This window comes from Lindgomyces ingoldianus, assembly GCF_010093535.1.
Source record: "Lindgomyces ingoldianus strain ATCC 200398 unplaced genomic scaffold BDR25scaffold_4, whole genome shotgun sequence".
NCBI classification, from domain to species: domain Eukaryota; kingdom Fungi; phylum Ascomycota; class Dothideomycetes; order Pleosporales; family Lindgomycetaceae; genus Lindgomyces; species Lindgomyces ingoldianus.
In genome coordinates, this window is record NW_022985165.1 from 1,720,465 (window position 1) to 1,732,946 (window position 12,482).

Genomic DNA, 12,482 nt, shown 5'->3' on the forward strand with positions numbered 1-12,482 from the left:
AGAACCACTCAAAAAGCCCTCCACATAGGGGTTTTTTTTCCCTCAATAATTACGGCCTCATGAACTAGACAGCCTTTTTAAAAAGGAAGTGACTCTTGCCGACAGGGCTTGATTATTTGTCATTTCCTAGGTTGAGAATTTATTGTTATTTGGAAAGCGTCCACTGATGACAACGTGTTAGAGCATGTGGCAGGCCGGTAGAACGAAGAACTATCCTCGGAAGCAATGAAGGAAACTTCTAACAATATTTGGTTCAACGTATATCTGGATGGTATTAATCTGTAGACCGCTCTACGACCGGGTCGTCTCCCTCTGCTACGATGGCTATACCCCGAACGCCTGCTTTCAGAGATTCTTCGAAGGGTCGCTAGCCTGCTGTAGCCTCCAGCTATGCGCAAGTATGGGATTGAGGGTGACGAGCATATTCTCTTTGCGGTCCCCTCGAAACGGATTCAGTCGCTACAATCGAGACGAAGTCCTATTTCGGACGCAATATTCGACATCGATATCGCAGGAAGCCTAGGGATTTAGACATGCTTCGTCCTTCCATGCGTCGAAACACGTTCCATCCGAACCTACACCGGCAGGTTCCGCTCAATTTACAAAACCCCGGCCCACCCTACCCCTCCAGCCTGACCTTCCCCCTCCTCTCCCTCATCTCTTCCACTCTCCTCCTATCCCCCTCAAACTTCCTCCTCAACTCCCCCTCCTTCTCCTTCCTGCGCTCCCTCATCTGAAACCTATAGAAATCCTCCCTAACCCCATTCTTCTTCTTCCTTTCCTCCAGTTCCTCTTTCTTCTTCTCGGCATCCTCAAGTCTAGCGGGCCCGGCCCGGCCGCCGCGAACTACCGTGATAAAACCATCTTCGTCGGGTACAGAGCGGAGTTTGGAGCGCAGGCGGTTGCGAGCGAGTTCGGCGGTAGAGAATTGGGTTAGGTAGGATGTTATTGAGGCTTGGAGGACGGATTTGGGGGGGTATTGGAGGTGGTGGTGGGATTTGTAGCCTAGAGGGAGAACAAGGGTGGTTAGCTAACGAATCTAACTTGAAGAACATGTCTATTCCAAATCCCTCTAAGGAAAGAGATAATGAAGAAAAAGAAGAAGTTGAAATGGGTAAATTACGTTGCACACCCAACCCTTCTGCACCCTTCCACGCCACCTCCCTCCCCTCCTTCCCAGCTCTCTTAACCTCCTTCATCGCACCCCTTGCACTCGCTTTATCTACAAACACGACCACGGCTCCAGACCCACTCTTCCGTAATTCCGCAGGCCAGATCTTAGGTAGTGCTGATTTCTCGTCTTCAATCACGCCCTCTGCAACAATTTCCTCATCTCGCTTTCTCTTTTTACCCCTCTGCTCTTTGCCTCCATCTCTGCCCCCGGCCATTCCCTTTTTTTTCGCATCTCGCATCTCCTCTCTAGCACTAGCATTCCCGACACCACCCTCACTCCTCCATCGCTTATAAACTACCCCACCAGGAACACTCGCATCAAACTCGACGCGCGCCACTTTTGCACCTCCTAAATGCTCCTGGAACAGCGAGCGAATACTACCCTCATCCGCGTCGATTGGCACATTTGCGATAAACAGGCTTTTCGCGTCGTCCGGTGACGGGGTTTTTGGTTCGTGCGGTTTGATGTAGAGGCAGTGTTTTATGGGTGTGGAGAGGGACGTGGTTGTGAATTTGAGACAGGCGAGTGTGGGGAGCGTGAGTGCGAGGACGGTGAAGCCGGAGATTGTCTTTGGTGTTGAGGGGGGGCCTGCGGGGTCTGGTTTGGATTTGGAGGGTTTGGGGGGCATTTCTGCGGGACCTTGCGTATGAGGAGGAGTATTTGATGTCGTGATGAAGATTCAGTCGAAGTGGGATGGATGATGGGTCTGTGGATTTGGAGAAATTTCGGCAGGGATGGCACGGTTGCAAAATCTTAGCGGCCAGCCCGCCTTATTGTTTAACCCATCGTCCCCACGAGAGAGCATGACAAAGGATGAATGTATCGAGGTCCGAACCCACATGAACCGTATCTATTCTATGCATGGCTACCTCGTAAGTGATTGAGAAATTACTTTTGTGGCAAGCAAACAACAGCGTCGAAGCATCTAATCATCAAACGCCCAACATACCTATCGTGCCATCCCATCATAACCCCCAGAAAATATCAATAACGTACACAATAGCACTTTCCCCCCTTCCCAATGAAAAATAAAAGAAGCTATGCTATTGGATATGATACCCTTGTACCAAAACCCTGAGTCCTACCTTCTCAACCCAAATAGAGAACCCAGTCCCAACTCCCGCGATACTCCGTACAAACCGATCATCCGGACTGAGCTTTGTAATCCTGTGGCAAGTTGCACAATACATCCATTTCCCCCCTTCCCATTAAATACTGACAAAACCGAAGTGATTAGTTAAACCCGCCTGGAATGTTCTTGACCGGGGAATCCGGAACTGAGTGGAATTCGTCTTTGTCTTCTTTCTTCTCTTCTGGCTCATCGTTGCTGTCGAACTTTGGCTGCAGGCGTTTGCTTACGTGCTCAAGGCCTTCGATGGAAGAGATGCTATCCTTAGACGATGTGGAGGAGCCATCGTGCTTGAGCGAGGGTGTCGATGGCGGACTCGGACCTGATGCAACCATGGGCGACGTCCCAGCGTCGATATCGCGTGTCGCGCTTTCGTTGGCAATGTCAGAGTTTACGGTGAGCCTGTTGCGGAAGGGGTTGCGTGGTGGCAGCTTTGGTGGAATCGGCTTTGCGACCGTGACGAGGCGGGCGCGAGTGATAACTTGAGGGGCGGTGGCTTGGTGGATTTCTTGGACAACAGGCTCTTCTTCTTCTTCTTCTTCTTCTTCTTCTTCATCCTCGGCATCGTCGTCGAGATTGATGTTGTCAAATGCCTGTGAATTTCGTGCTGAGCTCGGTCTTGAGTCTTCTTTTGCGCTGTCTTTACGTTCTTGTACTTCAGGCTTCGCTTCATCCGTGCTTTTGTCTTCGGGGATCTCAGCCATTTTGGGACTGGAATTTTGTTCAGTCCTAGGAGGTAGTGCTGGCGGTACTTGAATTGGTGGTGGTGCGTCGAAGTCTGTCTGTGTCGACATGTCGACTGTTTGGGTGCTGCGCTCCACCATGCTACTAATGGTACTTGTCCTCCAGCTCGAGCGTCTGCTGTTGCTTCTGCCGTCTATACTGGAGCGATTATCCATGCTCCTCCGAAATGTGGTGTAAATAGGGCTTGTTGGACTGGGCTTGAATTCAAACTGCTCGCTTGTTGGTCTCTTGCGGGTTCCTGCTTCCCTAATCTCGAGACCAGCATTTTCCAATGCCAAAACGCCGAATGGATCTGGGTCTTCTTTGTCAGGAATCCCAAAGGGCTTCTCGTCGTGCTCAATTTCGAAATCACCTGGCGGTGGCTCGTTCGGTATTAGAGACTGGTCAACATCGCGGTCCCCTTGGGCGGCTTTGATGGTTGCCATGAGGGTTCTCGTCTCATATGGCTCATGTCGCACCTTCCCTTTCAGAATATCCGCGACACCAATCTGCTCCCCATAAAAGCGTTCATTCTCATCTGTTCGTTCGATGATGATAGTTCCGTCGACTTGCACCCCGGCGTAAAACCCTCGCGATTTGAGGTACGTGAAAACTGGTGCTTGTCGCTTGTGGACTTCAGTCTCGAGAACTCCGCCAACTCCGACGGGACCAGCAACCGCACTAATCTCCCCACCTAATGTGCATCGTACGCTGGAGAAGGCATCGAGCGCCTTCTGTGTGTTTATGACTACCACGCAGTCGTATATGTCCACTCCGACTAGGAAGCCTAGTCCGGCAGTATGTAGGAGGATTCCCGAGGGCGAAGACCATGTCCCATCCTCTTTTCGGCCGACCAACACGCCGCTTCCTCCGGCGCCGGATACCCAGAGGCCGGTCCGCATAGTCGTGAAGATGGCAAGGCCTTTGGCATCTTTGATTACCTAGAGTGATCCGGATTAGCTTTGACTACTTCCTAAGATCGAGGTTCTGCGATGAGCTATCGTTCGAAGAACGACAATACGACTGCGCAGATTGTTCTAGTGGCAGTCTAAGGCTGCACCTCTTACTCATGGCCCATAAACCGATCTAGGTACTCTTGACTTTCCGGGTGTGGCTCAATTGTGCATGGGGGGCGGGGATGTGACGAGAAGATATAGCGACATACCTCTGGAGGAATTCTCTTCAGTACTCGTTGCTTTTGCTTGGGGCCTTCAGCGGTGGGACGCTCCTCCTCCTGGTAGAAACCATCCTCTGCCGCGTAGTCAGTAGCCATTCCAGACACTCTCAAGTCGGAACATACTGCAAAAGCTCTTCAAGATCCTCGCAGCCTTGTCGCATTCCTTGTCGAGCGTGGTAGGCCAAAAAGCTTCGGAACCCAGCTTATTTGAAAGTCTGTTGACGGGCGCCCCGAGTTTGTCTGCCCATCCCCAGAGCTTGTCGAAGCCAGCCTTGCCGCCGGACTTCGTCTTCTGCCACACAGCCTGCGTTTGCACCATGACGAGGTTGCTGCCGCTCAGCTCCGTAAGAGGATGGAGAGAGTGTGGGGCGAGAGCTCGATATATCAATAAACAAAAGGACCAAGATTAGACATTAAAGAAAGACCCCCGAGTTGCACGGCATGGGGACAGCGTGAGGAGAAAGAAAACGATGATGCAGAGGTTGTGGGCACAACAGGGTCATAATGGGGCCGCCGGTAGGCGGCGGGACAGACCGTTTTCTGAAGGATACGTCAAGTGGACTTCGGCCGTCAGCCCATGTCAGTCTTTGCCAGTCATTCCCCGTCACCCCCTCGTCAGCTCGTCGCATCCCAGCTTAAAAAACACTGCTGGGCGCCGGTACCTTAATGATCGAGCGGCAACCCCTGCAGCGATGGCCACCCTTCACTCGAGGGGCTCAGAGAGCGATATTGGAAAAGCATGCACGACGCCTAGAAGTCCGGAGGATCAGATGGAAAAAGTGAATCGTTGGGGCGTATGATTCGCTGCTGCGGCCCCGGAATATGCGCCCCAGCTGCGCACCGATAAAGCTGGCGAAGCTAGCAGATGCTTCCAAGGAAAGGAAGATATGGTATCGGGCATGCAGGCCGGCGGCGTATGTGTGACGGTCCAGATTCCCGACCTCGCAAGAGGAAATGAAAAGAGCAATGCGTGGAGATTAATGTCCGAAACGTGCTACAGCGCATGCAACATCCCTTGAGCCCTTCGAAGGGAGGGTCTGAGGTAAGCACGCGTCACGTGAGTGAGGTTTCTCGGAACAACTAGGGTTAACCCGAACGCTCCATCGCCAAGATATTTCGCGGCGCGTTCCTGGAGCTATTTGATAGCAATGTTTTGCGACATCCACAATATCTTCACAGCCTCCTTCCACCCCGCACCCCGCCTAAGTGGTTGACCTAGGAGAACGGGTGCTCGGCTGCAATTGGAGTTCAGCTTCACGACCATCTTTCTCTGCGTAAATAGTTCGGTATCCTCCCTTCCAACCCACCGCAAACGTCCCGCTCCCCTGCGAACACCAAGTCATGTTCCGCCACCCTTCTACTACGCCTCCATCGACCCCCGATTCGCGCCGCTCTAGTCGTCATGTACCCTCGACAACTCCTGCCGGACCCCCACCTGACCACTCCTTGCCATCATCCACCCCGGCCGGGCCCCCTCCAAGAGATCGCTTCGGCAACCCACTACAATTCACTTTGGGCAGCCAAGGAGGGAGGGATTTCAATCCATCTCCCTTCCATAGCTCTCCTACTAAGCATGAGTTTTCTGGAGTTGGGAGCGGCCATTTCGCAGTGCCGGGTCGTCCCTCAACACATCGGGGGCGCTCAGGGCTGCGGCCCAACAGCAGTCCGCCGCAGGCCGAATATGAGGACGAGGAGGAAGAGAATGGCGAGGGTGAAAACAGCGACTATAGCGAGGAGGATGAGGGCACGGGTGATGAGGGGAGAGCCGGAGAAGATGGCGACGAAGACGAAGATGAATCCATGGGTGAGGGTGAAGAGGAGGACGCTGAAGGAGACGAGGAGGAGGACACATCCATCTTTCAAGGTCGCTCTCGCCCCCCTAATCGGTTTTCTCAAAGCGCGGCGAGCATCACACAACAGCCAATATCCAGCTCTCCAGTGGTTCGCCCAGCCGCAAAGCAGTCTCAGTACGATCTCCTCAACTTAGCCAAGAGTCTCGCGCCAAACCCTGGCAGTGAGACCCTCCGAGAGTCGGATCATGTCATACTAGAAACAGAGCGTCTTATGGGGAGGCTGCATGAATCAATTGCCTCAGGCACGCCAGAAAGCAGAAGTACAGCTCTCTCTGATGTTGCCCAGGAGCTTCTCGAGATATGGCGCGCTCCGACTCAGCCATCATTCAGCGGGAGTCTAGCGGCATCAGGACGTTCTACGGGCTTCTCTCCCCTTGTCGCGGCAAACCGACTTATCAGCCTCCTTTTCAGTATTCACTGCCCTGGTCAAGCATCACGGAATCAACGCCCCTCCGCATTTTCCCTCGTCCCGACCCGGCTTGAGTCGAGGCACTTTGTGCCGATTCCAAAAGTCTTAATCGATTGGCTCAACAATTACCATAACACGCCAGCCGAAATTGCGACTGTGTTAAAAGAGAGGCGTGGATATTCAGCATCCGACATGTTCTGGGATGCAGTTCATGCTTCGACTCTCCGAGGAAATTTTTCAGCGACACTAAAATTGCTAAAAGGTGCCAAGTTCGATGTCGCGGACACAGCTCGTGATGATCATCTGGGAGACGACGGTTATCGCGGAGTCCACCTTACCAAGGCAAATTCCGCTGCTGAGAGCGCCATAAAGCTCCTGCAGGAATGTCCTGCCGTTACCTCGGATGATTGGGACGTGAAGGGACAGGACTGGAGCGTCTTCAGACGGCGAGTGTATCAAGCATTAGCTGACCTGCAAGAATATGCAGAAGGCGACAGCCAGAACCGCCACAGTGTTTCACAGCCATTCCAAGCCTCAAGTTTCGGCATCTCTCAATCCCAGAATAGCTTCAACTTGAGCATGGCAAGTCGCAGAGCCGAGAGCAACGTGCCTTGGTCTGTGTACAAGAACCTCGAATTACTGTACAAACAGCTCCTTGGAGGAGAAGAAGAAATCATTGCTGTGTCAGCGGACTGGCTCGAGGCCACGGCCGCCTTGGCGATATGGTGGAACGGGGAAGAAGATGAGGTCCCCCAGGGAAGCTTTGCAGCCAGCCGCCGTTCCATCGCCCGATCGCAACGAGTTCGTCCTGTCGATGTCACCCCAGTTCAAGCGTACTGCCAGCGGCTATCGTCTGCTTTAGCCACGGTTCTTGAGAGTGGCGAGGAGGGTTTCAGTATTGCAACGACAAGTCCTACCGAGGTTGGCATGGCATGTATTTTTGATGACAATATCGAAGGTGTCCTACACATCCTCCGCGGTTGGTCACTTACCCTTACATCTGCTATCGCAGAGGTGGCGACAGGTGGTGACTGGTTCCGGCGAGCAGACGGCATTCTTGATCAATTCGATCAGAGCGACCTCATGGTCTTGAGTTTCAACGAGCGACCACGCGCAGGCCTCACCAAAGATGACCTGCTTACGGCGTATGCAACTGCCTTAGCTTCAAAGGATAGAATAGCAACTTCGGATGGAAAGACGATTCGTGAGGGCTGGGAACTTTCGATTCAGGTTCTCGAAAGGCTGGATGATCAAAGAACGGCTGATGACCGCATCGAGCAGCTTTTGAACGACCTCCCTCTTCAGTCATCGGAACGTGTCGATAAGATCATTCAGCTATGTCATACCTTGGGTCTATCCAAACATGCACTTCACGTCGCTCTAGTATGTTTTCCAGCTCTTCATTCACATCACTCTAACATGCTGCAGACATACGCCGACCATCTCCGTGAGAATACTCAGGCTTATGGAGACACACTCTTCTACTACGCTCGAGCCCACAACTCAAAGAAAATCCAGGACGTCCTACGGATCCTCGTTGCACAATGCCTTGTCAAATCTCTAGCCTTTCCTCCAGTCGGCGAGCTCGATGACCGCCTCAGCGCCCTTATCACATCACCTAAACAAACGCTGACTGAATTCGCCCGCAGCGACCCTGAGGCTGCACAAATTCTCTCGAACTACCTTAGCGGATATGCAACCATTCGCAAATTCTATGATCTGCGAGACGAAGAAATTTTGGCTCATACAGCAGGTAAAAAACCTGCACATAGACCCATGGCGAGGAAACTTGCTGCTGCAAATGCTTTGATGGTCATCATTGCAAGTGCAGCTTCAAGCATCCGCGGAGGGCTGTATGATGCCGACATTGAGACTGTGGTGCAGGTTGATGTGCTCCTTTGTCTACTTGGGGAGGTCCTTCTATTCATCGACCGTAAGTCCTGGTTAAAATTCCCGCTTGAGCTGGGATAGAGTGATGCTAATAATCTAATCATATAGAACCCAAGCGCACACTCTCACTCCAACAAATATATTCCCTTCTCGCAGCCGTGGAAGACCTTGACACCGCACCCTCTATGATTCAATCACAATGCGAAGCATGTTTTAGTACAGCCCTTGCCGCTGCCCACGACGGCCACGTTCCATCGCCAAGATCAATGCTACAGAAATCAACTTCCAACTTGACCACCGCTTCGAGCCAGTACTCGCTCATCGGCAGCGCCGAGTTCGGATCAATGGAGGGGCAGTCGACAGAGAGTAGTACGGTGCTGGTTAAGGGCGGGAGTGTGGATGACACGAAGAGGGCTTGGGATTGGAGAAAGGGGTTTAGGAAAGATGCGAGTGGCAGAGATGTGATTAGGATCCTGAGGCTTGGGATCGCGAAAGAGATTGCGAGGGCGTTTGCTGAGGGGGAAACCTGAGCAATTGAAGAATATATACGGTTAGGGGTGATACCAGAGGAGCATGTTTTGAGGTGAGGACCAGATGGACTTGAGCGCGATTGGAATTCTACTCACATGGCAGTGACGGACAGATCATGACTAAAACAATAATACCAAGTTTTGACCACCCTTTCTTGCGGGAGCTGGTTTGAGTCATGGTTTCCTGGATCTGAGGTCGGCTGACTCGCGTAGCTCGGCTCTTCGTCAACCCTTCCGACGTCTGGCTCTGTCCATCTATCATTGTAGGAACTCTTCAGGCGACATTCTCCTAAGAGACCTCGACTCTAGCTACCCGTAAGAATTCAAATGCTGTCTTCTTTGTAGAGGGTTTAAGGCTCTTATCCTCGACTCACCTCACGCATTCACTCCAGAAAATCCGAACAACCCTTGACACTATTGCTCCTCCCCCTCCATCCACTGCCCCGCATCCCCACTATCCAACAAGCCAATAGCATGGCCCGCGCTACCAATCTAGTCCACCTCTGGAGAAACCTGAGGTCGGGAAAGCAATACCCGCCCTGCTGTTCTCGTCAAAACTTATCCACAAACAAGTCTCAGGACATGTCCTCAGGACCTCAACATGCCTTCATTTCCGATGACTAGGCGTGCTATTGGTTGATTCTACATGTAACCCCAGATCGTTCATTCCTATGACAAAGTGAATAGCTTGGAGGGACTTGGAGCTAAGGTAAGCTCCGAGATGGAGAGACATATGTAGGCCGCGTTAGACGCGTTGCCTAGGAGGTAGGGTTCTTCAACCAAAGTCTTTTTTATCTCTAGATTGATGAAGTGCTTGTGAAGTTGTAATTTCCCTTCTATATTAAGTTTGAAAGAGAGTACAGGCTCGATCGAGAATCAAGATGTCGCCATTGAAGAATACTAAACGCGCAATCCGTATTGCAGGATGCTCAGGCGGATTCACAGATCGATCTCTTGCTATCACGAGAATGGCAGGAGATCCTGATGTCGACGTTGTAATTGGTATACACACTCTCTTTTCCATTCGATCCCCTTGCTCCCACTCTCATTCTCACTACCAGAGCTGAAAATATACAGGCGATTGGCTCTCTGAAATGACCATGACGGTACACGGCAGCGGCAAGGTCAAAAACCTCTCCTCTTCCAACGGCAAAATCCAACTTCCCCTCTCTGAACGCATGAAGTCCGCTATGTACGCCGAAACCTTTCTGCAATGCTTCGAACCGGCGATCCCTAACATCGTCGCCAACAAAACTAAACTCGCTGTCAATGCAGGCGCCTCTGATACCGAGCTCCTCGCTGAAGTCGTCGTTGACATGCTGGACAAGAAAGGTGCGGGCCATTTAAAAGTGGCCTGGATCGAGGGCGATGACGTCACAGCCCAGGTTAATAAGTTGATTAAGAAGGGTGAGAAGTTTGAGAGTCTGATGCATGGGAAGAAGTTGGAGGAGTGGGGGATGGAGCCAATTTGCGCGCAGGCGTATTTGGGCGGGTTGTGTATTGCGGAGGCGTTTAAGCAGGGTGCGGATATTGTGTTGGCGGGTAGAGTCGCGGATGCGGCGCCGGTTATTGGGGCTGCTGCGTAAGTATTTCTTCGATTTGGGGATGGAGAGGGGCGCGACTGTAGAGTTGGTTGACTAACGCGGGTAGGTGGTGGCATGACTGGAAGCCAGACCAGTTCGATGAACTCGCGGCGTCCCTCATTGCGGGCCATTTGATAGAGTGCTCAGCCTACGTGACCGGCGGGTACTACTCAATGTTTAAGGATCTCATCAAGATCGGGAAGCATGTCAACATGGGATTTCCAATCGCAGAAGTGGAATACGATGGAAGCTTCAACATAGCAAAGGAAAAGAACACAGGAGGTTTGATTCATCTCCTCCCTCCCTCATCTCCTCCTCTTCACACAGTCCACGTTCCCCAAATATCATATTATCAAAGACCCTAACCATACTGACTTTCCCCTAGGTTGCGTAACAATCGGCTCCTGCGCATCTCAACTCCTATATGAAATCCAAGGTCCGCTGTACTACAACTGCGACGTAACCGCCGACATCTCCAACATCAAAATGGAGCAGATCGGCGAAGACCACGTGCGTGTCACAGGCATCAAAGGCCTTCCTCCGCCGCCAACGACTAAAGTGGGTATCACAGCGCCCGCGGGGTTTCAGTGTGAATGGCATTTTTACATGTGCGGTCTTGATATTGAGGAGAAGTGTAAGATTACGGAAGATCAGATTAGAGATGGTATGTCAATTCCAACCCCAATCCCAATCCCCTGTTTTATACATACTCCCCCGCCTATCAACTCCAACTGAACCTTTACGACCCTCTTGCTATTCTTAATACCCTTAGCAACAACTCTAACTATTTATTTAGCCATGGGTGATAACGTCTCCCGCTTCACAACCCTGAAATTCCACCAAAACGGCTCCTCCCCCCTGGATGCCCCTAACCAAGATCTCTCTACCGTCGACTTCCGGGTCTTCGCCCAAACCTCCGACCCCGAAGTCGTCCGCCCAGACATCCCCAACGGTTTCAACCGCTGGTGTCTTGAAGTATTCCTCCAGTCTGCCCCAGGGCTATCCTTGTCCAACGACCTACGGCAAATCGCGCCAAAGCCGTATTACGAATATTGGGTTGCACTTATGCCACAGACAGAATTACCGTTGCGTGTGCATAATATGTATGGCGAGAGGACAATTACGGAGCTGGAGGCGCCGAGAATTACAAAGATGTATCCCCGGCAACAGCCATCCTATGACCCAGTCTCTCCCACCCCCCTCGAGACTTTCGGCCCCACGATGCGTGCGCCGCTGGGATACATCGTCGCAGGGAGATCGGGTGATAAAGCGTCAGACTGCAATTGCGGGTTTTTCGTGCGGCATGCTGACGAATGGGACTGGTTACGATCATTCATGACGGTGGCGCAAGTCCAGCAGTTACTGGGGCCGCAGGAATACAAAGGGAAGCCAATTGATCGGTTTGAGTTGCCGGGGATTTTTGCAGTGCATTTCTTGCTACATGATCATCTAGATCGTGGGTATAATGCTTGTAGCAATTATGATACGTTGGGGAAGAGTAAGTGGGATTTTGAATTATTACACAACTACCCCTTTTCCTTACTCTCTCCTCGTTCCACCCGCTTCCCTTCGCTGGATCTCCCCGAGGAAGAGCAGAGGAAATGATAGGGTTTCTTAGGGGCACTGGAAGGGGCTGAGCTGACTTATGATATAGATGCCATAGAATACATGCGAGCGAAGACTGTGGACCTGCCGAAGAAGTTTTTAGATCGGGGGAGGATTTGAAGGTGCCAGGCTCTTCTACCTATAACGAGGCGCAGAAGGAAAGAGATATCAAAAGTGAAGGGGGACCAGGATTTGTATCATGTCTTTAGTTGTTTATGGATGAGGGAAGTTACTATTTTACTGCCATCAGACGGACTGTTCAGAATTTTCGTTTCATGCCTCTTGTTGTGCCATTTCTTTGAAGCATACAAATTACCTTAAATGTGTCTTTTGAATGATCAAATTCTACTGTATCTGATGAAGAAAATGCATTTCCAGGAACCCTAGTTATTCTAATATCAGCTTATTC

At 51.6% G+C, this 12,482-nt stretch overlaps 4 protein-coding genes across 4 annotated transcripts; 2 read left to right on the forward strand and 2 right to left on the reverse strand.

Annotated features, from left to right (window-relative positions):
• Window positions 1-619: 619 nt before the first annotated feature.
• On the reverse strand, window positions 620-1,843 carry BDR25DRAFT_331638 (uncharacterized protein; the record flags this gene model as incomplete). The annotated part of the gene is made up of 2 exons (XM_033692658.1): window positions 1,124-1,843; window positions 620-1,005 (listed from the first exon to the last, which is right to left on the reverse strand). The coding sequence occupies exons 1-2, from the start codon at window positions 1,800-1,802 to the stop codon at window positions 620-622; spliced, it is 1,065 nt and encodes a 354-aa protein (XP_033552871.1). The 5' UTR covers window positions 1,803-1,843.
• A 161-nt stretch (window positions 1,844-2,004) lies between these two features.
• Window positions 2,005-4,692, reverse strand: BDR25DRAFT_253677 (DUF500-domain-containing protein). Its single transcript, XM_033686256.1, has 3 exons — window positions 4,327-4,692; window positions 4,192-4,277; window positions 2,005-3,967 (listed from the first exon to the last, which is right to left on the reverse strand). Exons 1-3 carry the CDS (start codon window positions 4,520-4,522, stop codon window positions 2,408-2,410), a joined length of 1,842 nt encoding a protein of 613 aa, XP_033552872.1. The 5' UTR covers window positions 4,523-4,692; the 3' UTR covers window positions 2,005-2,407.
• Window positions 4,693-5,375: 683 nt separating this feature from the next.
• On the forward strand, window positions 5,376-9,152 carry BDR25DRAFT_339916 (uncharacterized protein). Its single transcript, XM_033693453.1, has 3 exons — window positions 5,376-7,848; window positions 7,894-8,398; window positions 8,464-9,152. Exons 1-3 carry the CDS (start codon window positions 5,545-5,547, stop codon window positions 8,883-8,885), a joined length of 3,231 nt encoding a protein of 1,076 aa, XP_033552873.1. The 5' UTR covers window positions 5,376-5,544; the 3' UTR covers window positions 8,886-9,152.
• Window positions 9,153-9,766: 614 nt separating this feature from the next.
• Window positions 9,767-12,316, forward strand: BDR25DRAFT_253681 (DUF1446-domain-containing protein; the record flags this gene model as incomplete). Its single annotated transcript, XM_033686257.1, has 6 exons — window positions 9,767-9,887; window positions 9,963-10,467; window positions 10,536-10,750; window positions 10,854-11,057; window positions 11,265-11,966; window positions 12,123-12,316. The coding sequence occupies 6 exons, from the start codon at window positions 9,767-9,769 to the stop codon at window positions 12,191-12,193; spliced, it is 1,818 nt and encodes a 605-aa protein (XP_033552874.1). The 3' UTR covers window positions 12,194-12,316.
• Between the last annotated feature and the right edge of the window lie 166 nt (window positions 12,317-12,482).

What these genes read in the sequence shown, in the direction of transcription:
- BDR25DRAFT_339916 (XM_033693453.1), top strand. Translation starts at nt 5,545, where the DNA reads ATGTTCCGCCACCCTTCTACTACGCCTCCATCGACCCCCGATTCGCGC. An exon ending in ATGCACTTCACGTCGCTCTA is followed by an intron (nt 7,849 to 7,893) that starts GTATGTTTTCCA and finishes AACATGCTGCAG; the next exon opens with ACATACGCCGACCATCTCCG. An exon ending in GGTCCTTCTATTCATCGACC is followed by an intron (nt 8,399 to 8,463) that starts GTAAGTCCTGGT and finishes CTAATCATATAG; the next exon opens with AACCCAAGCGCACACTCTCA.
- BDR25DRAFT_253677 (XM_033686256.1), bottom strand. Translation starts at nt 4,522, where the DNA reads ATGGTGCAAACGCAGGCTGTGTGGCAGAAGACGAAGTCCGGCGGCAAG. An exon ending in GATCTTGAAGAGCTTTTGCA is followed by an intron (nt 4,278 to 4,326) that starts GTATGTTCCGAC and finishes ACTACGCGGCAG; the next exon opens with AGGATGGTTTCTACCAGGAG. An exon ending in TGAAGAGAATTCCTCCAGAG is followed by an intron (nt 3,968 to 4,191) that starts GTATGTCGCTAT and finishes GGATCACTCTAG; the next exon opens with GTAATCAAAGATGCCAAAGG.